Here is a 22,538-nt window from a genome sequence, read left to right on the forward strand (position 1 = left end):
TTTGGGCCGTGAGCTCTACTCACGGCCTCACTTTTTTGTTTTTAGGTTATGTTTTGGTCCTTTGCCAAACACCATATTGTGTGACAGGGTTGTATTGATTATCCTCTCAGTTCCCAACTTTTTGTTGTTTCTGTATAAGCTTTATATCTAACATTTCCTTTTGAGCACAGTGAAATATGCTCTTGGGTTGGTCCTACTGAGATCTGTGTGTTTTACAGGAAAAATATGTAAATGAAAGCCTTCTGCAACCCAAATCAAGCATCCGATTATTGCAGCGTTTGAATGTGAAATGCAGTGATCATATGCCTAGCCCATCTACAATAGCCCATACATGCATATTTCCACACTGTACAGCTAGATAGGTGACACACAAGAGTTCCAGATAAAGCAATTACATTTTCTATGTCCCCTCTTTAACTTCGGCCTCCTTATTGCACAGTGAATCAGAACTATTTCCTTTGAGTTGACTTATGAAGCAGTAATGCTAAAATAGGAAGCAGTTAAATAGTCTTACCAAATGGAAGAGGTATGCGGATCACAAGAATGACTAAACAAAGTTACAAATCCATAAGCAGTTAAAACAGTAGACATGATTAAAATGGAACTTTAGTCAGAAAATGAAGTCCTGCTAGATGACTTCAGGCTGACCCCTTTTGCAGGTATAGCTATGTAAAAGGTTAAAAAAAAAAGTGCCTATACTGTTTAAAATCCAGTAATACACTGTCTCACCTTTCTCTTTACATGCTCAGTTACTCCCTATTTTTAGGCACTGTCAAGTTTGTAGAGGCTGATCAGCTGACAGCTTTGAAGTGGAATTAAACCCTCCTACCCTTTACAGGCAAGAAGCTGCTTCTGTTTGATCTGCAACTGCAATGGTGCTGTACACGTGTTGAGTTATGACACCAGCCATTGGATGGTTTGACAGTTTGGTTAAGGACACAAGCAAATGGGACCATTAGAAATCCAGCATTCCAGGAATGTAACTCTGATGGGTTTAGTCCCGCTTTATGATTTACTTCTGTTCAGTGGCTTTGGGCTTCAGCAAAATTAAAACCTCCAGCAAGAAGAAACCGGAGCAATGCTGGAGGCAATTCACAGCACACACTCATTTTGGTAGCATAAATATATTTTTTTTATTAGGATGGTATGGGTAAAGTTCCACTTTAAATATGTATTCCAACTTTGTATTTAGCGGTTTAATTTAGAAAGTTTTATTAGTAGAAATTTAATCACAGGCAAGTACATAAAAACTTACAGGAGCAGGTTTCCTTTTGGATTTCTTTTGCTCTGATGTGGATAAAGATTTAGGAGATTTGTCTATAGATAAGAGGGGAAAAAAATAATCATTATGCTGCTTTTAGCATCCTTTCTTGCCCAATTTTGCTTTTGATTATTACAGAAAACATTAGACTAATGCTTCTAGTGCCACTGTAATAGCTACTGCTATTTAATAGATAATGAAGTCAAAGTGAGAGCTTTGACATCAGCAGAGAGCAGGCTTGGCCCACTTTCGACTGCAAAACTGGTCACAGGAGTGCCGAACAAACGGCACTCCTGTGATCCACAGGAGAAGTACAGCCAAGAAAGCTGTAGCTGTACTTCTTTAACATGTGCATATTTTATTTATTATAGGTACTGTAGGAAAGGATGGGTGGACTTAAAGTGATTGCAAAGGAAAAAATGTTTATTTAAAAACAAACATGTCATACTTACCTGCTCTGTGTAGTAGTTTTGCACAGAGCAGCCCTGATCATCTTCTTGGGTCCCCCGCCGGCGCTCTGGGGCCCTTCACCTTGCCCAGTGCCCCCAAAGCAAGCCACTTGCTGCTGTGGCACTCATGCTAGCTCCCGAGCCAGCAATCTGCGTCTAAGACACAGAGAGCATGGCTCAGCCCTGCCCCCTGGCTGTGATTGACAGCAGTGGGAGCCAATGTCTGCTGCTGCATCTGGGCCAACAAGGAGAGAGAGACCCGGGAGAGCCTAAAGTCTCATGCACATTGCTGGATCGAGATTGGGCTTAGGTAAGTATTAAGGAGGGTCTGAGAGGGGAGCTGCACACTAAAGGTTTTTACCTTCATGTATAGAATGTATGAAGGTAAAAAACCTTCAGCCTTTACTTTCACTGTAATTATAAAAAAATATACAAATTTAGAATGTATACATTAGGGTTTTACCATAAATGGTTTTGTTATATATGCATTTTTGTAATTTAAGTTAATTGAAAATCTATTTTTTGCGTTTTACTGTTTTTCTACTTTATTTATGTAATCAAAGTGAGATACTGTATGTCAGTACACCCAAGCTATGCTTAAAGTGGAAGTAAAGTCCGCTGTATTTTTTTTTTTTCCAAGGCCCCCAGGTGGGTTATGCCATAATGTACTAGTATGCACAGCATATTAGTACATTATGGCAGACCTACCTGTCATATGGTGTCCTCACAGCATCGCGCTGGGACGGATCCGGCGGGCCCCGGACACTTCCATCTACGCCTGGTCTTTCTTCCGGGTCCCATGCCACTTGATAGGCCAGGCTGCGATGACACCATTCCTGCGCATGTGCACAGAGTTACATCACCACGGTACAGATCAGGGGCTGTAAATGTTCGCTGAGCTGCGCATGTGTAGGTCAGTGAACATGACAGCTACAGGTAGAAGGATGTATTTATGGCAGAAGAGACCAATAGGGTCTTTTCTGTCAAATAACCTGCCTGTCAGCCATATGAATAAAAACGTTACTTCCTCTTTAAAGAGCCTCGCTATTTTCAAGGGCACCCATTGGGTCAAATGACCATATGGCTACTCCCAGGTGGTGAGGTTCACTACCACAACCATGATAGTGATGGGGCCACTTAGACTAATCGGACTCAGATTAGAGGCCTTAAACCGTTAAAATAGTTGTAGATACAGAGGCTTTAGGACTCCACACATGTGTATACAAGCTCTGGGATATGGTTGTTTATGCACAACTTATGGACTTTAAGGCCTCTTGCACACTGCAGCTTGAAAAAGCTCAGTACAGCTTTTTTTTTTTTAACTGAGCTAAAATGCAGCCCATTCATTGTAATGTGCCTATGTACACAGGTGCATTAACAAGCGCCGTGCATTCTTCAGTTAACACAAAATAGAAAAATCTGCATTTTTGGTCAGTAATTTACGCCTCATGTGCGCATATAGCCATTTACAAAATGCGCAGAACAAGAACGTGTGAATACGTTTCTGCGCATTTGCGCGAAAATGTGCAAAAGCATGCAAAATGATGAAAAAGTAGACGCTCCAACAGGAGTATCGTGTGCAACAAGCCTATAAAGTTTTCTAAATGAATTAATGCACCCGGTTTAAATTAACTGACCTGGATGGCTGCAAGCTATCCTATATAACCATCAAAGTGGCAGGCAAATAGTTCCTTATGTAAAGCAGACCTATTATTCAAATGCAATACCCACGGCTCCCTTAGGATTATAGCCTTGGGCAGAAATACTGACTGACTGAAGAAACCAATGCTCTGGATTGCCACTGGGTGTGTCTATTTTGTCATGTGGTCTTTGTTGAAGTGGATAACCAGCCAATGTAAACATCACTTTTATCACAGATCACATGACTAACCTCAATTCTATCTTACAACAGGTACTTCTTTAGCCAAAATTAGATGTTTTGTGCCTTCTGTTACACTAAAAACATTAAGGGCTCTACTTTGGTAAGTGGTCTCTTTTTAACAGTACAGATGGTTAATTTGTCTGGAATCCAAGACTATAAATATTATAAAGAATATAACCATTGGCCTCCAAAGAGCAAAAGGAAATACAACACAAATTTAACTTTCATACACAAGAAGAAATACATTAATACACATGGTTACCATTAATAACGGAGAAGTCCAGTTCTGGGCGAACAAACTTGTGGCCTTCTAACAACGTAGACTGTAAATCCTCCTTGGAAAAAATACTTCCCTCTGCAACACTGGCATTTGTTGCTAAGTAATAAAAAAAAAAAAAAAAAAAAAAGCATAATATTCACATTTTTAATTAGAAAATGTTTAGCATGGTATCAGCATTTTATCTGGAAACATAGATCACCTTTGAATTTATTTAGTCAATGGCCTAGACATGCTTTTGTTCTGCCCCCTGGTCAACTTCCATAAAGTATTAGGCAGACCACAAAACTGCAATAATTTAGTGAGTTGATCACAGAGTAACACGTGAGATACATTACTGCTAGTATCCACTATAGGAGGTTCTCTCACCAGAAGGAACCTTTAATTTCTGCGGCAGCACAGATCTGCGTGTAGGAGTGCCATTTCCTCCTCTGTCTTGGGCTTTTCCAGCTGAAGACACTATTGAATTTTCCAAATTTGGCTTCTGTAAAAGCAAGAAAATCAAGCTATAAAGGCAGGATATTCTGATTACCAGGTTATCATAGACCTTATTTACCTGCTAAAATATTTCATCATTTCATAAAATGCAACAGAAGGAGAAGGACAGCTTGGGGAGTCAATCGTGGAGAAGGATAGGAGTGCTCTGGTAGATCATAGACTTAATAGCATGCAATGCCAAGCAAAATCCTTTCTTGTATTAACAGAGGTATAGACACCAGAGAGAGACATCATTTTGCCCCTTTACAAATCATTAGTAAGACCTCATCTGAAGTATGCAGTTCAGTTTTGGGCACCAGTTTACAAAAAGAATATCGGGGGAACTGAAGAAAGTGCAGAGAAGGGCAACCAAACTCATAAGAGGCATGAAGGAGCTCAGCTAGGAGGATAGATTAGAGGAACTGAATGTATTCTTTCTTGAGAAGAGGATATTAAGGAGGGATATAATCAATGTGTATAAATACAAAAAGTTGTCGTCAATATACTAAACTTAGGGTAGGGTTATTCACTTTAAAAGTGAGTGAATACTCACCTCGGCTCCAGCAATGAGACATCCCCCAGTTCTCTGCCAGGCCGCTGACATCTTCAGGGGGCCAGCTTCCAGGCCTTGATCGTCGGCTGCTTTCATTGGTTGGGCAAGGATGACATCACTCCAGTGCATGCATGGGCATTTAGTCAGATTCGGCATTGGAGAATTTGTACAGTGAGCTGCACATGAGCGGCTGACTGTACAAGGGCATGTCTCTTCTGCAAAAAAAAAAAAGATTCCTGCCTGTTTGCCCATTTTTAATTGTGGCCTAAAGTACCAACAAAGGACAAGGGGGCACTCTTTATATCTGGAGGAAGAGGTTTAACCTCCAAATACGTAAAGGCTGTAAAAATGTGGAATAGACTCCCTCAAGAACTAGTTCTGGCCAGCTCAGTAGATTTTTTTTTTTTTTCCAAATTTTTTTAGCATGTTTCTTTTATTTAGAAAGTGCTGATTAAATAAAAGAAAGCTCTATTTGTGTGAAAAAAATTATAAAAAATTATTATGGGTACAGTATTGCATGACCACGCAAATGTTGTTTGACATAGCTGAAAGCTGAAAATTTGCCTGAGCAGGAAAAGGGTAAAAGTGCCAGGTATTTAAGTGGTTAAAGTACATCTCTAGCACAATAGCTCAATTCCCATGTGATCACATAACAATAAAATGCAAGGTTTTTAGGGCATTTCATGGTTGACCAAATAAATGGATCCTGACGGCACAACACACTGCAATTTACTGATATGTGTCTACAATAAAATTTGGATGGGAAACACGCTGATGTGCTGCTGCCATAACTTACTATGCATTCTTCTACCTATCATGGATCCATCCTTCGTGGTCACTAAAGCACACATTTAAATCACAAGTTCTGTAGGCTGTATGGAGGGCACAAAACTACAAGTTCATTGCAGAACTATGTAGACTGCCATTTCCGGCTTCCTTGGAGAACATTTGTTCATCATGTTATCAGTATATTATTCAATAGCCACAAATAATATCAATCCACTGTGTGCACCAATTGGATTTGCAAGCCCAGATATTACCTACTAAAATCAGCAGTGACATCACGAATGTGCGCCAAATAACCTGTGAAAAAAGAATGGTGGGAAGGACCCAACAGTTCCACCCACTGGGGACAAGGCTAGCTACACCTTGCACAAGGAAACAGAACAGCAGTGGTCGGTCTAAAGAAGAATTACCAGAACGTACAAATTGTTGTTGAATACCTCAGGGGACCAACTGCATGTAGCACATTCAGGTCCACACACTGGTGTAGAAATAAAATAAGGAATAAAAGAAAGAAGCTGCAGTAGAGATGCACACAAACAGCATGTACCACACCCAGACAGTGCAGCAAAAATTTCCTTGGAATGTTTCAGTGCAGGACCTAGAGAGGGACCAATAACCTGCACAATTACCTACACCACTAAGGAGAGGCAAATAGCGTTTGAAATGGACAGGATTCGGCCCATGGAGTACTTTCCAGCAGGGATGAGCTCAGGCATGTTTGAATCCTAGTCTGAACCCACCAGAACTATCCTGCCAGAAAGCAGTCACTACGCACTGCCAGCTTTCGAGTGGGATAGCTCAGGCAGATTCAGACTAGAATCCAAACACGCCTGAGCTCAACCCTACTTCCTAAGATGGAAATACCTAGTTATTCACTTCACAAAGAAGGCTTACAGGTGCAATGGTAGACATTTCAAGAAGTCAACTTCCTATCTTTCAGAAGCAAAAGGATGACTGGAGCCAAGAGGTCCATCAATTATGACCTGGGCTTCAACAGACAAGCTGTTAAAGCCAGTGAAAAGCAGGATGGTGTACTGGCCCCAGTGAGAAAAGGACTGGACAGTCCCAACAGAGCCAAGGGGGAGTCTGCGAGGAGTCCAAGTTTGGTGCCATGATGAGGATAACAAGAATGCCCTCCAACTCAATCCTGTGGAGCAGATAAGGGACACACTTTAAAGTGGGAAAAGTGTAGATCAGGCTTAACAAATCCCATGCTGAATTGATCCCATAGAGTCACCAGAGCATCCAGTGTGAAGGCCCAAGAATCTTTGAACCTTGGGACAAATTTGTCCAGATTTGTTGTTGAACCTATATGCTAGATAATCCACACCCTGAGTCACCAAATTGATAGATAGAGCTTAAAAACACATGCAGGTGAAGAGATTGTTCTCCTGGATCCAGACATTGTGCAAAGAAATCTGCCTGCCAAGTCTGTTTTGCGTAGAGGATGGCAAATGTGATATCATGAAGCGGGATAGAGGCAGAGATTGATTTTTAGTTTGTAGCCCCTGGATGCCTACCTCTGGACACAAACATCTGAAATGTGCTGAGGTCTGACAGCTATTCTCCCACTCTGGCAAGTGGGGTTGAGCCTTCTTTGCGGGTAGAGTTATTTCCCACACAAGGCAAAATTTAAAGTGTAAGTCTTCCTGTGAAATGAGGTGCCAGGTTTGGACTTTGAACCTTAGTCTTTAGAACCCTTTTTTGACACAGTAGCTAAGGGATAACCAGAAGGGGCTTTCACCTTCTTTCTATGCGGCAAGAAGGTACTTCTACCCCTCAGTGACCTTCCTTGTTGTAGGAGTCACCAAAAGGACGTGCCCCATCAAATAGTATTATTCTGAAAAGTATTATGTTGCAAAGTTCTGCAGACCAGCACTTGAGCCAAAGATCCTTCGCATATGTATAGAGAGAAAGCTCATCCAGCAAAGCATATCTGCTAATCCATCCACAGGGTAGTGCAGGGTCAAAGGCAGGAGCTCCTGGTGCTGGAGGACAGAGAGATCCACTGGAATGGAACCAAAGTACCAGCCATGGTTTAGTCCAGATAGCAAGGGTCTGCAAGACAGACATGGTCAGAACCGCAGGTTGTATTAGCAATACCGGCAAAAGAGAATGAGGTGTTAAAAATTGCTTCTAATCTTTTGTCCACAGGATCCTTAACCCCCCTGGCGGTAATCCCGAGCGTGACTCTGGGTGGATTTTTTAGTCCAGGATCGGTATCCCCGAGTCACGCTCGGGGTAGATGTGCAGAGGGCGCAGCGGTGTCTCTTACCTTCTCCTGGCGATCCAGCGATGATCTCTCATTGCTGTGACCGCCAGCCGAGAGTCCCGCCGCTCCTCCGTCCCCCGTCAGTGTGATGACTTCCTAGTTCCGTTCCCTGCAGCAGCAATGCTGCATGGGAGCGGAACTAGGGAGGGAAATTCAAAAAACGTTGCACAAAACACATTTTATATTTTATATATATATATATATATATATATATATATATATATATATATATATATATTAGAAAAAGAAAAAATTGCGCTAAATATCAAACCTAATAGCAGCAACTTAAATGTGACAAACATATAGATAACAGATAATGGGAAAAGCTGCGCAGCTTTTCCCATTATCTATATTATATATACACACATATATATATATATATATATATATATACACACACACACACACACACACACACATATATATATATATATATATATATATACATATATATATATGTATCGCATGAATTATAATCTAATCAATAATATAATTTATTATATATATTATATAATAAAATTATATTATTGATTCGATTATATTTCATGCGTTTGTGTTTCAAATTTATCACATCTGGGATGTCTACTACAGTCTTGTTTTAGTCAGGTTTAAGTCAGTAATTACTAAGAATTGTAGGACTATAATACATAACACCAAATTTCCATGAAAAAAATTGTACCGCTTTTGGTATATAATTCCTGACATAATCATACCGCCAGGGAGGTTAAATACGAAGTCATTCCTCCACAAGGACCATTAAGGCACAAAATGGCAGGGTCCAAGACTGGAACCACCCATTTATTAACCTCCCTAGCCGTATTCCCGTGTGTGGCTCGGGGTTAATATAGAGTACCAAAAGTGGTAACCCCGAGCCACACTCGGGATTACCCCAGAATCAAACTCACCTTCCCCTGCGATCCCCCGCTGTCCTCAGCCGATGCCAGCACCCGTCTTCCGGTTTCTTTCCCTGCGAGCGTTGCGAAGCAGGGGGTGAAACCGGCAGCAATTTAAAAAAAGTAAATAAAACAAATGACATGATACAAAGTTGTTATCCTAATGGATTACACTGTATCAAGTCATTTACCTCAGAATTTCACATGCTGACTTTTCTAATGCCCTTCCTGTGCTTTTCCAGTTCTGTGCCTGGAAAATTGAGAAAGACCATGGCAACCAAAAAGCGTTCTTTTTGCGCAAAAACGCTGTTAGACGAACTGGAAAGACGGAATTTTTGTAAAATCTTACCGTAAAATTCCTGACAGTCGCCGCCCACTCATACAGTCTTCACCAATGGGTATTGACCTCTTATCCATTGGAGCAAGCTAGGCATAAGACTTGTTAGAAACAAAGCAATTTACATAGACACACCTGTAGGGGGCTGTCCCTCTGGTCCAATACCTCCCCCCCCCCGCTATCGGCATTCCCAACTCAGTTTGGTAGCAAGCAGTTAAAGTCCAAAAGAACCCCACAAGAGGGGCGGGGGCGGCGACTGTCAAAGGACTCAGAGAAAGGAATTTTACGGTAAGATTTTACAAAAATTCAGTTTTCTCTTACGTCCTCCGACAGTCGCCGCCCACTCATACAGTCTTCACCAATGGGATGTTCCATTGTAGCAGTGTAGACATTAAGGGTTGGGAAGCGCAACCGTCCTAAAGGCAACTCAGCACCCAGGTCAGAGAAAGGAACCTTATCTGAGCAGAAAAGGTAAAAACTCTGGGTAACACAAAAGCTCAACTGGAGCTAACAACCCAGGAAGCAAAAGGGGAAAACAACCCCAACAGACAGGGACAGGCAACGCCATGTCCCCATCAAGGCACTGCCGCACACAGAACTTTGCGGCCAAAGGAGGCATCTGCTGATGCCAAAACATCAAGTTTGTAGAATTTGGAAAAGGTGTGCACGGACGACCAAGTAGCTGCCTTGCCACCGAAGCCTGTCGTCGGAAAGCCCAGGACGCACTCACCGCTCTGGTAGAGTGAGCCTTGAGTGCTCTCAGGACCTGGCTCTCAACAGCCACGCCGTTAAAGCCAACGACTGTAAAGCAGGATGGAAGATCGGCCCCTGAGACAGTAGATCGTCTCTCAAGGGGAGCCGCCATGGAGGCTCGACGACCAGTTGTATGATGTCCACGTACCAAGACAGGTGCGGCCAGTCTGGGACCACCAGAATCACCAACTTCGGTTCCGAGACCAACCTGCAAAGGAACCTGAACAACAACTGAATCGGGGGGAAGGCATAAATCAGGCGATACTGATTCCAAGGCACCACCAGCGCATCCGAAGCGTCTGCCAGAGGATCGCGCGTTCTTGCCACGAACCTTCCCCACCTTGTTGTTTAGCCGAGATGCAAACAGATCCACATCCGGGGATCCCCATCGCGCACACAGCATCTGAACCACCTCCGGGTGTGGGGACCATTCCCCCTGGTCCAGGGTCTGGCGACTCAGATAGTCGGACTGCCAATTCTCCACACCTGGAATGTGAACTGCCGAAATCGCCAGGACGTGCGTCTCGGCCCAAGACAGGATTTTGGTCACTTCCAGGGCCGCCCGGGCACTCCTGGTGCCCCCTTGATGATTGATGTAAGCCACCGCAGTGGCGTTGTCCGTCTGCACCCGCAGAGGGCGGCCCCGAAGCTGATCCGACCAACGGAGCAAGCACAGTCTGATCGCTCGCAGTTCCAAGATGTTTATCGGCAGGGAGGATTTCTCCTCCGACCAAGTGCCTTGGGCTGACAGAATGCCCAGAACGCCACCCCAGCCCGACAGGCTGGCGTCCGTGGTGATCACCGTCCACAACGGCGGAAGGATTATCCCTCCGTCAGAGCCGGAGACTGGAGCCACCAGAGAAGATCCTCTGACTTGGTGGCTCAAAGATATCCTCCTTTCCAATGATTGAGGATGCCTGTATCATCTGGCCAGGATCTCCGCTTGAAGAGATCGTGTGTGGAACTGTGCATATGGTATTGCCTCGAAGGCCGATACCATCAACCCCAGGGACCGCACGCAGGTCCTGAACGATGAGGATTTGTTGTCCCTGAGGGACCTGGCCTCGTCCTGTAGAGTCCGGAGCTTGTCCTCCGGCAGAAAGACTTTTTCTTGGGCAGAGTCCAGGACCATTCCCAAGTAAGGGAGGCGAACAGAAGGGGACAAGGTCGACTTCTGAACATTGATGGTCCATCCAAACTCCTGGAGCTTCTGAACGGTAGTCGACAGATCGCATAACAGACTCGGGCTGGCACTCGATCTTAACAGGAGATCGTCCAGATATCCCAAGATCGCAATCCCCTGTGCCCGTAACAGGGCCAGAACAGGAGCCAGCACTTTGGTAAAAACCCTTGGAGCCGAAGCGAGACCGAAAGGTAACACCACAAACTGATAATGTTTCTCCGCTATTGCGAATCGGAGGTACCTCTGATGACCCTCGAATACGGGGATGTGTAAATACGCATCCTTGAGGTCGATGGAAGCCAGGAAATCTCCCGGGCTCAGGGAGGCTACCACCGAACGGAGGGATTCCATGCGGAATTTTTGAACCCGCACAAAGCGGTTCAGAGCCTTCAACTCCAGAATCGGACGTACCTTGCCCTCCTTTCTGGGCACAGTGAACAGATTTGAGTAAAACCCCCGAAATCTGTCCCGATGTGGCACCGGGACGATTACCCCTTGGGCGAGGAGATCCTGAACCGCCCGTTGAAGATCCTGTAAACGATCTGGGGTCAAATGAAGATTTGAGGGAAAGAATCTGTCCGCTGGACGTGAAAGGAATTCGATCTTCTAACCTGATCTAATGATTTCCTGAACCCACCTGTCCGGAATCCGGAGCAGTCAAGGTTCGAGAAAAACGCGCAGACGTCCCCCCACCCCTGGTACGGGTGAGGGCGTCCCTTCAGGTCGAGGTGGACGGGCCCGCCATGCCCGCATTGCCGGCTTTTGGCTTGCCCGCCCAGGGCTTTCTGTTGCCACCCTGGCCTTTAAAGGATTTGCCCTTGTCCTGTGCCTTGAAGGCACGAAAGGACGCCTGATTTGGTTTAAAATAAGGGCCCCGCTTACCGCAGAAAAACTTACCCTTGGTATTCTGGGGCAGCAGAGTGCTCTTGCCCTCAGTGACTCCTTTAACCAATTTGTCCAGGGAGTCCCCAAAAAGGCAAGTCCCCGTATAAGGGGTGTCAGACACCGTCTTCCTGGAAGTCTGGTCAGCCGACCAGCTCTTCAGCCATACCAAACGACGGGTTATCACCGTGACAGCAGATAGTCGTGCGGCTAAAGGGGCCTCATCCAAGGCCGCGTCACACAGGTACAGAACAGCCTGAATAATCTGGTCCACCATCTCCAAAGTAGGAGGGGCGGAATCAGCCACAAGGGTGCGTCTGAGCACCTTGGCCCAATCTGCCACAGCCTAATAGACCATCACTGAGGCGAAAATAGGTTTCATCATGGAACCCGCCACCATATAGGAGTGGCGAGCAAGAGATTCCATCCCCCTATCCGTAGGGTCCCTGAACACTAGAGAATCCTCCGTGGGCATAAGAGTTGCCTTGTTTAATCTGGACACCGTGTGATCCACTTTAGGGGCCACGGACCAACGCGAATCCGTAGGAGACACAAAGGGATAACAGAGTTTAAACCGTTTTGGTACCACAAAAGGGCGCTTCAAATTTCGCCATTGTTCGTTCACGGTTTCCTGAAACTCAGCGGGACAAGGAAACACCTGTGCCGCCTTCTGGGTTCTACGGGTCCCAAAGGAAGTCTGCTTACCCAGCGGGTTGGGCTCATCCTCTAAATGTAGTGCATCTTTAACAGCGGTAAAAAGCGCAGACATAGCAGCGCGTTCTCTGGCCGTCCCAGGGGGGGAATCATCCCCCTCCTCATCCTCCGCCTCCGGGTGAGAGGACTGAGACCCTTCAGGGGGTACACTGTCTATGGCAACCATATCAGACTCTGAATCAGAGGAAAGAGAAAGCCTAGGCCTCTTTTTAGAATCCCGTTCAGACATCAAGAGATCCACCTTGGACGCTAAAGTCGCAAGTGCAGCAGTAATCGCAGATGATTCAGATGTCCCACCAAAGCTGGGGGGAATTTGCTGTCCTGAGACTCCATAAAATCTTTTATGGTGCTGGCCCCTTAAATTGCAATAGCGGCGATCCCACCGCAATAGGGACTATACTGAGATACCCCACAGGTAGAAATAAAACTGATAGCCAAGAGATATTCCCCAAGAAACAGCAATAAAAGGACCCCCAGAAGTGTTACCACGCTTGCTGACAATCTCTCTGCATGTAGGAAAGGAAGTGATGTCACACCGCTAGAGGCTAAACAGGACTCAGGCAAAAGAAAAATGGCTGCCCATAGAAATCAATGGGAGGCTCCGGGAAAATGGACGCCGAACACATGTATGAATCAAACCGCCACACACAAGATGGCGCCCGAAGGGCGCAATACACTACAATAGAAAATGGCTGCTGAAGTGCCCATAGTGAAGCCAGAGCAGCCGCCCATACCCAAAATGGCGGCCCAGCGTTTTTTCACAGCTGCGGGCCGCCCACACATGCCTGTACCCAATTAAAAAAACAGTAATAGTGCCACAGGGTTAGGGACCCCCACAACCCCCCACAAAGCGTCCTGGACGCGGCAGTGCCCCCGCAGGAACCAGGAGGAATGCGAGCCCCAGACACACAGACATGAGGGGAGAGCACAGACACAGTAGACTGTCATCCCCAGACAGAGGCCCCACACAGAATGTACTCACCGTTCCATGATGGCGTGGGCGCCTCTCTGTGACGGGAAGCCTCCCACCCCAGGTGGCGGGGGTGCCGTCAGCCAAACCGGACTCTAGCAACGCACGGAACCGCGGTTGAGGCGTCCTAGCGTCCTAGCGAGGTGGCCACCTCGCTGACTTTTGTCCCTGAGGACAAGGACAGGTCGTTTGCGAGGCCAGGGCATACGCATAGCCTGCTAAACGCTTGATTGCGGGCTGGGATTTCATAAGGATCCCTGTCCTGGGACACCAGGACAACCAGTCCGATTCCCAGCTCCACAAACGCTGTAGTCTTCCGAAGATCCGACTAAGCGCAGGAACAAATAAAAAGCTAGTAGTGCAAAGAAAACACTTTAGCATAAAATAAAAGTAATAAAACAGAAGAAAAGGCTGAGACGGTAGCTCCAGCACAGGGATAGCCCATCTTACTCCTAACTAGGCAGAAGACAAACTGAGTTGGGAATGCTGATAGCAGGGGGGGGGGGGGGGGTATTGGACCAGAGGGACAGCCCCCTACAGGTGTGTCTATGTAAATTGCTTTGTTTCTAACAAGTCTTATGCCTAGCTTGCTCCTATGGATAAGAGGTCAATACCCATTGGTGAAGACTGTATGAGTGGGCGGCGACTGTCAGGACTCAGAGAAAGGAATTTTACGGTAAGATTTTACAAAAATTCCATCTTTCCAGTTCGTCTAACAGCGTTTTTGCGCAAAAAGAACGCTTTTTGGTTGCCATGGTCTTTCTCAATTTTCCAGGCACAGAACTGGAAAAGCACAGGAAGGGCATTAGAAAAGTCAGTATGTGAAATTCGGTGAAGACTGTATGAGTGGGCGGCGACTGTCAGAGGACGTAAGAGAACACAGCAACAGCGAAACTGAGTTACCTGAAGAACTGAGCGATGATGATTCGTGGGAAAATTGACAAGTATGACAAGACTGTTGTTAAGAAGAAGAAATCCAACATTTACAATCACTTTAAAGGGGTCTCTGCTGGGAAGATGAGCATCTGAACCCAGAAAATGTGGAGGCCGATAGAGGCATTACAATTACATTTAAAGTAAAAGTTTGCTAGTATTGTGCATTATATTTAAAATGATTATATTCATGAAAAAAATTCTCAGCTTTTAGTACTACTTTAATATAAAAATGTTGTCCCCCCCCCCCCTCCACCCTTCATATAGCTTCATGTCTGACTCCCAGTTAAAATATCCTACATAACCAACTTCTGAGCATTTTTTTTTTATATACATACACATGATACAAGATATAATACTTTCACTGTTTCACAGTACAAATTATAATTATATTACAGTAGCGATATCTGCTGTTTTTTTTTAACTATAAAGGGGTATTTTTTTTTTTAACCCCCATCATGACAGGTGATAAAAAAAAAAAAAAGCATACTGATGTGACTAAATGTCTTCTGCTGCCCATACATGTATTGGATTTTTGTACAAAATATTTCCATCTATATTTGTACAAAAATTATTTGTATATTCGTTGAATGGAAAAAAAATTCCACTTGCTTTTAACATTAAATTTTAAAATGAATATAACTTCTGAGCAAAAACCACATACACTATTTAAAGATTCGTTTGATCGAGAAGTTTTCTATTCTGCTCCTTCAAATTTTCCGGTCACTGTGGTTGACAAGGAACCCCGAATAGACCCCACTAATGGTTAGAAAAATCGGATGAATGTTTTAAAAATTTTCTAAAAAAATTGAGTTTGTGTAGTGACAGCAGGGGCAAGGAGCTTGTATCAAACTGCCTGCCTATTAATAAGGGAGTCCATCATCAATATATTTACCAATCTGGTCTAAAAATTTGCAAAACAGTGTTTTAGGTGTTATAAAAATATTGATCCGAGTCTGCTATGTACCACATTTAAACCTCTAAAAATAAATATATCTGTCTCAGAGTGGATTAAATATCCAACTATATAGCTGGATATTTATATTTACCTCTGCATATTGATATTCAAGATTATTAACTAAATTATACACCAACCTTTTTTTTTTTTTTTTTGAGGTTTTTATCCGATTCGTCGATTAATCGAAACAATAATTGGCCAACTAATCGATTATAGAAATAATCGTTAGTTGCAGCCCTAGCGACGATTCTAAGACTGAGCTCAGCGATGTGCGGACTCGGTGCTCTATTGACTGGGGTATGGATCAGGCAGCGCCCTCAAGATTCCCATTTACAGGAGCACCTGGTATGAAAGTTGATGTTGACCATGACCCTTGGCATACCTCCAATTATTTTTGACCAATGAGGTTATTGAAAAAATTGTTACCGAGACCGACCGGTACAAAGACCAACGCTACGCATCGGAGGTTTGCAAGATGCAGAAAGTCGGAATCACTGACCAAAGATGACCTTTGGAAATTTCTGGGCCTAAAAATTCTTCAGGGAGTGGTAGGGAAACCCCTGCAGAAGTGGTATTGGACAACAAATACATTACTTGCCACTCCATTCTTTGGCACGGTCATGTCAGAATACAGATATTCCCTCATAATGAAATATCTGCACTTTCAAAATAATGAAGAATTTGATGAAACTACTCATCCTGCAGCAAAACGGAAAAAAATTTGGGAAGTATATCAAATGATTCTTCAGAATTTCCAACTGAGCTATGTGCCAGAAAGAGACACCAGCATAGATGAAAGTCTAATGGACTACAAGGGAAGGCTGAGCTGGGTGCAATACATTGCATCAAAGAGGGCACGATTTAGCGTAAAATCCTACATGCTGTGCGAATCGTGAACTGGCTACATTTGGAATTCAGTGATATACACTGGAAAAGGAACAAAATTTGATCAAAAATACAGCAATTATGGAATGCCAACATCTTCTGTTCTTTCAATAACTAAGCCATTGCTAAATCAAGGCTATTGTTTAACAACTGACAACTTTTATACATCTCCTGAACTTTATGAGGTTCTACTGCACAACAAAACATATGCCTATTGAACCTTAAGGGCTAACCGGCGCGACATGCTGCCAATGTATGGCAAAAAGAAGCTCAAGACAGGAGAAATGGTTGCCTGGCAGAAAGGCAAAATGAGGGCACTGCGATGGAAAGACAAGAAAGATGTGTGACTAGTGAGTACATTGCGTAACATCTCCACTGTTATGGTACGCACGAAAGGGGGGAAAGAAGTCATGAAGCCACAAGTAGTGATAGACGACTACAACACCACCATGAGAGGTGTCAACAGAGCCGACCAAGCAATGACATTCTACCCAGCTATGAGGAAGCAGCAAAAAAAAATACTATAAGATCTTCAGACATCTTCTTGAGCAATGCTTGTGGAATGCCTACATTCTGTTCAAAAAAGAGTGACAAGCCTTTGATTCATGCGGACTTTATTTGGAAAGTTGCCGAACAAATCTTTCTGAGTCACCAATCACCATCAATGGCTGTGAACAGCTGACTGGTCGTCACTACATGGACTGCATCCCACCAACTGAGAAAAAGTCAGCACCTACAAGGATGTGGGTGGTTTGTTGCTCGAAGAGAGATGACAGAGGAAGGAAAATAAGAAAAGAAACCAGATTCTATTGTCCGATTGTGACGTCAGACTTTGTGCAGTCCCATATTTCAAAATATTTCATACCCGAGATGTTTACTAAACCTTTATTACAGTGACTAGTAATATCGCACCCCTTGTTTGTACATATTTTAGTGTTTTGTGTCTGATTATATTATTGAATAAAATGTATTATTATTATTATTATTATATTATAATTTCGTGTTTCAAACTTTATCATACACGGGATGTCTACTAGACTCTTGTTTGGACAGATTTAAGTGGGTAATTCCTAAGAATTACAGGCCTAAAATTTAAAACATATTTCCATACAAAACAATGTACCACTTTTAGAACAAAAATTCTGACATAATCTGACCGCCAGGGAGGATAAGACAATCCCCTCATTAGGGTATTGTTGGGCTAAAAGCCTGGAAGAAACAAACATTTTTTTAGGGTGCAGCCAGTTATCGCAAAACACTGACTTTGGGAGCAAGTGTACCACAAAAGTCTTTGCAGGCCTATGCATTTTAGGGAGCCCAAGATATTGACTTTTGAGTGTGTGGATGCAGGCTATACTTAAAGAAGCTATGAGAGCACCCCATCGGAAATAGACTAAAATGGTGTCCTTAAGTTTAAGAAAAAAGTTAGCAGATTAAGCCTCATCTTGTGTGAATTTAAAGTGGTATAATTCACCTCATCCTCAGGGAGCAGAATGGTAGCAAGAGGATGGTCAGGAACAGACTCCTTCCTCGAAAAGCAGTAGAAGGGATGTTCCAGAAGGAGCAAAGAAGGTCTCAGAGGAAGGAAAAGATTCATATGAGGACAGTAGTGATAGCTGGCAGAACCAGGGTCTTTGGGTGAGATGTTTATATGGCTTGGGATGGATACGATGACACAGCAGCCTTTCCAGAGCTGCAAAGAAATAGTCTTTTTTGTGGCTCTGAAGATACACTTAAGTGCATAAAGCGTGACGTGGGAAAGCAATAAAACTCCAGCTCATAACATCTGGACACCACGACCCATTTGTCTGACTTCCTGAGTCCAACCAGCCATGAAGGCCAATAGATTTTCCCTCACTCTCATGAGCGAGACCTGCCCCTTCACTGTTAAAAGGATTTGCCTCCAGAACTGGTGAACTTGAGGGTCCAGTTCTAATTGAACGGAGACATAGGTTAGGCTTAGATCCCACCTAGGCAGGGTATTGTTGCCTTTTTTTGGCCAGCCATTTTAAGGTGGCAGTATAACCCAAGTAGCCATTATTATGAAGAGCCCTTTATGCTGTACTATACGATTAAGAAAATGAACTTACCGAGTCCCCTCTTGGATAACGTTGGTATAGTCAGGCTGTAAATAGAACCCATACAAGCTTTCTCAAAGCCAAAATTAAGTGGCTATTCTAAAGATATTATTCAACTGGTTTGCTAGCTCAAATGTTTTCACATATTTGAAAAACCCAACTTAATGTGTCACTCCCAGCAAAAAAAAAAAAAAAAGTTACCAAAGGTGGACTTTTTCCTTAAAGCGGAGTTCCGTGCTAAAAAAAATGTTTAAGCTAAAAATAACCCCGGGACAGTCAGGGCTAGTGCATTTAAGCAACGATAGCCTCTGAACTGTCCCCTGTTTCATTAACCTGTAAGAAGAAATACTTACCTTGAAAATGTCTTGTCCAGAGCTGCCATCTCAGGTGTGGGCAATTGAAGCCAGAGCGTGTCCTCTTCGGCGACGTCTGAGTCCCAGAATGCCCTACTCATCACTACCGGTGCAAGCGTGTCATCCCTGAACAACTTCTGCGCATGCCCAGAAGCTATTCAGCAGGGAATGACGTGTCTGCACCGGAAGTGATGAGTGACTCCGGTGCAGGCACATTGACTCCTGGGATCAATTACGCTCATCTCCCAGGAGTCAATGCAAGAAAGAAGTGATGTCGTGGCCGCAGAGGGAGGAAGAGGAAGGAAGGTAAGTAAATTTTCATTAAAAATGTAAGGTAAAAATAAAAGGTAAGTGAAACAAAAAAAAAATGTAAAATTATTCAATTCTTTTTCAGGTTCATCTAAGCTAGCGGACTGTGCAAAGAAAGTTTTTAGGGTGGAACTCCGATTTAACAGGGAACACAACAATCATATGAAGTCGTACTCATGTATGTAAAAAAAAAAAAATTTTTATTGCAGGACAAAATGGATTCTCTTATATAGAGTAATGTTTAGGTGTAAAAACTTCTCATTTAAGGTTTTTTTTACCTTAGCAATCTTGGTCTTGTCATATTGCATGTAACGGGATTTCACCAACTTGGGGGCTGCTGAAGTATATGAAGAGAAAGACAAAACAATTTTAGACTCTCTGGCCATAAGTTTTTACGTATAAAAAATAAATAGTTTTCTGAACAAACACAACAATGTTAACTAAATGTATTCACCACTGCACTGTAAGCAAAAACATCTAACTATATAAGAACCCTTTCACACTGAAAAGCTAATGAAAACCTAATGAAAACCTAATGAAATCCTATTCCCATTAAAAAAATCAATGAATGCTTTTACACTGGGGCAGTGCTCTGGCGAGGCGGTGAAAAAAGTCCTGCAAGCCACATCTTGGGAGCATATTTGGAGCACTAAAAAAAGTGCCTCAAAAATGCCCATCTCCAATTAAATGAACAGGAAGCCCCTCAAAAGCCCCCAAAAGCGCCTCAAAATGGCCCTTGAAGCCGTTTTTGAGTCACGGGTCTATAAAAAAGCCACTGTTAACGCCTCAAAAGCACAGCAAAAATGCTGCCAAAGCAATCAGTTTTATATGCAGTTTTTAAGCGCCTCAGTGTAAAAATGAAAAAAAAAAAAAACACACTAAATCAATAAAATGTTTGTGTAAAGCCACAGGGGGATCACAGGGTCTTCTGCAAAGCAGGTATCTCCTCATTCAAGAGAATCTGTAAGGACATAACTATTATAAAATGTTTGGTTTACTTGGTGCTTAGTAGAGCTGCACGATTAATTGTTAAAAAATCCCAATCGCGGGGCGTGGTCTCGTCATGGAAGCGTGAGGACGTGTACTCACGGAGCTCCCGGTCCTTCGGCTCTTCAGGCGGCAGATTATTCAACAGAATGGCGAGAGCTCTCTCCTCCACCTTCCCCTGGGCATGGCTACTGACTCGGGCACTTCCAGGAGCGGCGGACAGCGGAGGATGGACCGGTATTTGACTCCACGGCAATCTGCTGCCTCCACCCCGGACTGCTCAAAGATGGCGCCGGGGACAGAAGGGGGGCTCAGATGGAGACAGTGAAAGTGCTATTTCACCCTGCTACTGACATGCCTCCGTTCTCTCCCCCCAGTGACCTCTCCCCTTGTCAGCCGGGCTCCCTATCGCCTCTGCACGATCCGGAGGACTCTATCTCTCTGCAGGGAGGATCGAGAGGGATGCAGGCATTCGGGAGCCAGAGCTCATCACAGCTTCGAGGAGAAGTAAAGGCCTGCAGTCATCACATAGGCTTCGGGATCTCAGGAGCAGCGAGTAATCCCTCCCCCTATGCCTCCAATAGCAGGCTCTTCTGCTGGGTCTGTGAATGAGCAGAATATTTGGGCTTTTTGGCAAAAAACTACCAACCAGAGATGATTTTGAGGCCTTGGCTGCCTGGGTAGAGACCGCCCTCAGAGGGGAACTGACGGGACATAAACAGGAGGTCACTGATATCACTGGAATCTGGTGGAGCAGACCATAAACAGACTGTTGCCAACATACAATCTGCACAGACAACTACTACGGATCAAGTGTCTCAACTGATGTTACTTTTAGACGACCTAGAGAACCGCAATCGCAGGCGCAACATCAGGATCAAAAGGTATCCCAGAAGTAGGGCTGCCACGACGCGTCGACGTAGTCGACTACAAAAATTCGTCGACATGCGTGAAAAGCGTTGACGCGTCAACACGTGACGTCACACGCATCTCGTGCGAGTTGCTTTAAAATAGCGGAACATAGCAGCGGTAATGGCGACTTCTGATCCTGGGGGAGAAAGATCCAGCAGCAGCAGCAGTTCCACTTCCAGCAGCAGAGTACCAGTACCACAAAAGGCTTCCAGCAGCAGTTCCAGCAGCACAGTTCCAGTACAAAAGGGAGCGAGAGCACGATCACGGTCGTCAAGGGTATGGGAATACTTTCAGCAGAGGCCAAATAAAATGGTCCTTTGTTCCCTTTGCAAAAGTGAAATGGCATACCACGGCAGCACAACTGCTATGCACGAGCACCTCAGAAGAAAGCATCCTGGCGCACTGACCACAAAGGACGAGCCATCTTTGTAAGTACTAGTACTACTAATTTCAACAATATAATAATTAATGCTAGACAAGAAATGGAACAAGTGGCGCAAGCTGTTAGCACTACATAAAAACGATAGTCCATATAATAGCACATCAAGGCTATGATAAAGTCTTAAGGTGAGATGAGGAAATAGTCTGAATGCTCAGGGCCAGCCTGTTGGGGAGCAGAAGCGATCTCCAAACATGCAACAAACAAAAGAGAAAACAGGCGCCTCTGAGTTAAGACTGCGATTTAATATGGCAAACAAGTAATAAAAACTTACATCAAGGTAAGTATAAGCAGACAAGATGGGTCCTTCCGGTGTCCATGTGGAGGCTGGGGCTTGGAGTCATCACTGTGGGTCTGTAATCATCTCCTCTCTTCCTCTTCCTGTCCAGCAGGAAGTGGAGGGTGTCACAGCAGTGTAATGGAGGCTTGGACAGCAGGGTGAAACCGCAGTGAGATGGAGGCTTGGGCCGCCATCTCAGATTTGACTTTGAAAAAGGAGCGCGCGCTGGTTTCCCACCACAGTGCGCATGCTCGGAAACGCGTCAGTCATTACGCCGGAAGATCCTGTGGACAAGCATCACAGCCACTGTGCGGCCCAAGCCTCCATCTCACTGCGGTTTCACCCTGCTGTCCAAGCCTCCATCTCACTGCTGTGACACCCTCCACTTCCTGCTGGACAGGAAGAGGAAGAGAGGAGATGATTACAGACCCACAGTGATGACTCCAAGCCCCAGCCTCCACATGGACACCGGAAGGACCCATCTTGTCTGCTTATACTTACCTTGATGTAAGTTTTTATTACTTGTTTGCCATATTAAATCGCAGTCTTAACTCAGAGGCGCCTGTTTTCTCTTTTGTTAATAATTAATGCTAGCTGATGATTGCTCAGGCCGGGCCAGCTCACTTTTCTTAAATGGACTACAAGGCAATTTGCATTTGCAGCCCTCAGTGTCTGTCTTGCTGATCTGTGGATCCCTCAGGTCATGATTGACAAG

At 44.3% G+C, this 22,538-nt stretch overlaps 1 protein-coding gene across 1 annotated transcript in view; it reads right to left on the minus strand.

The window, feature by feature from the left end:
* The window catches only part of HAUS8 (HAUS augmin like complex subunit 8), a 100,185-nt gene that overhangs the window by 41,895 nt on the left and 35,752 nt on the right, over positions 1-22,538 (minus strand). Inside the window, exons 3-6 of the mRNA XM_082261016.1 lie at positions 19,484-19,542; positions 4,239-4,353; positions 3,855-3,968; positions 1,256-1,317 (exon numbers count right to left, since the gene is read on the minus strand). Of these exons, the coding sequence (XP_082117142.1) occupies positions 1,256-1,317; positions 3,855-3,968; positions 4,239-4,353; positions 19,484-19,542 (350 nt within the window). The remainder of the gene's footprint in view (positions 1-1,255; positions 1,318-3,854; positions 3,969-4,238; positions 4,354-19,483; positions 19,543-22,538) is intronic.

The sequence above is a fragment of the Pelophylax lessonae genome, assembly GCF_965119305.1.
Source record: "Pelophylax lessonae genome assembly, chromosome: 1".
NCBI lineage: Eukaryota > Metazoa > Chordata > Amphibia > Anura > Ranidae > Pelophylax > Pelophylax lessonae.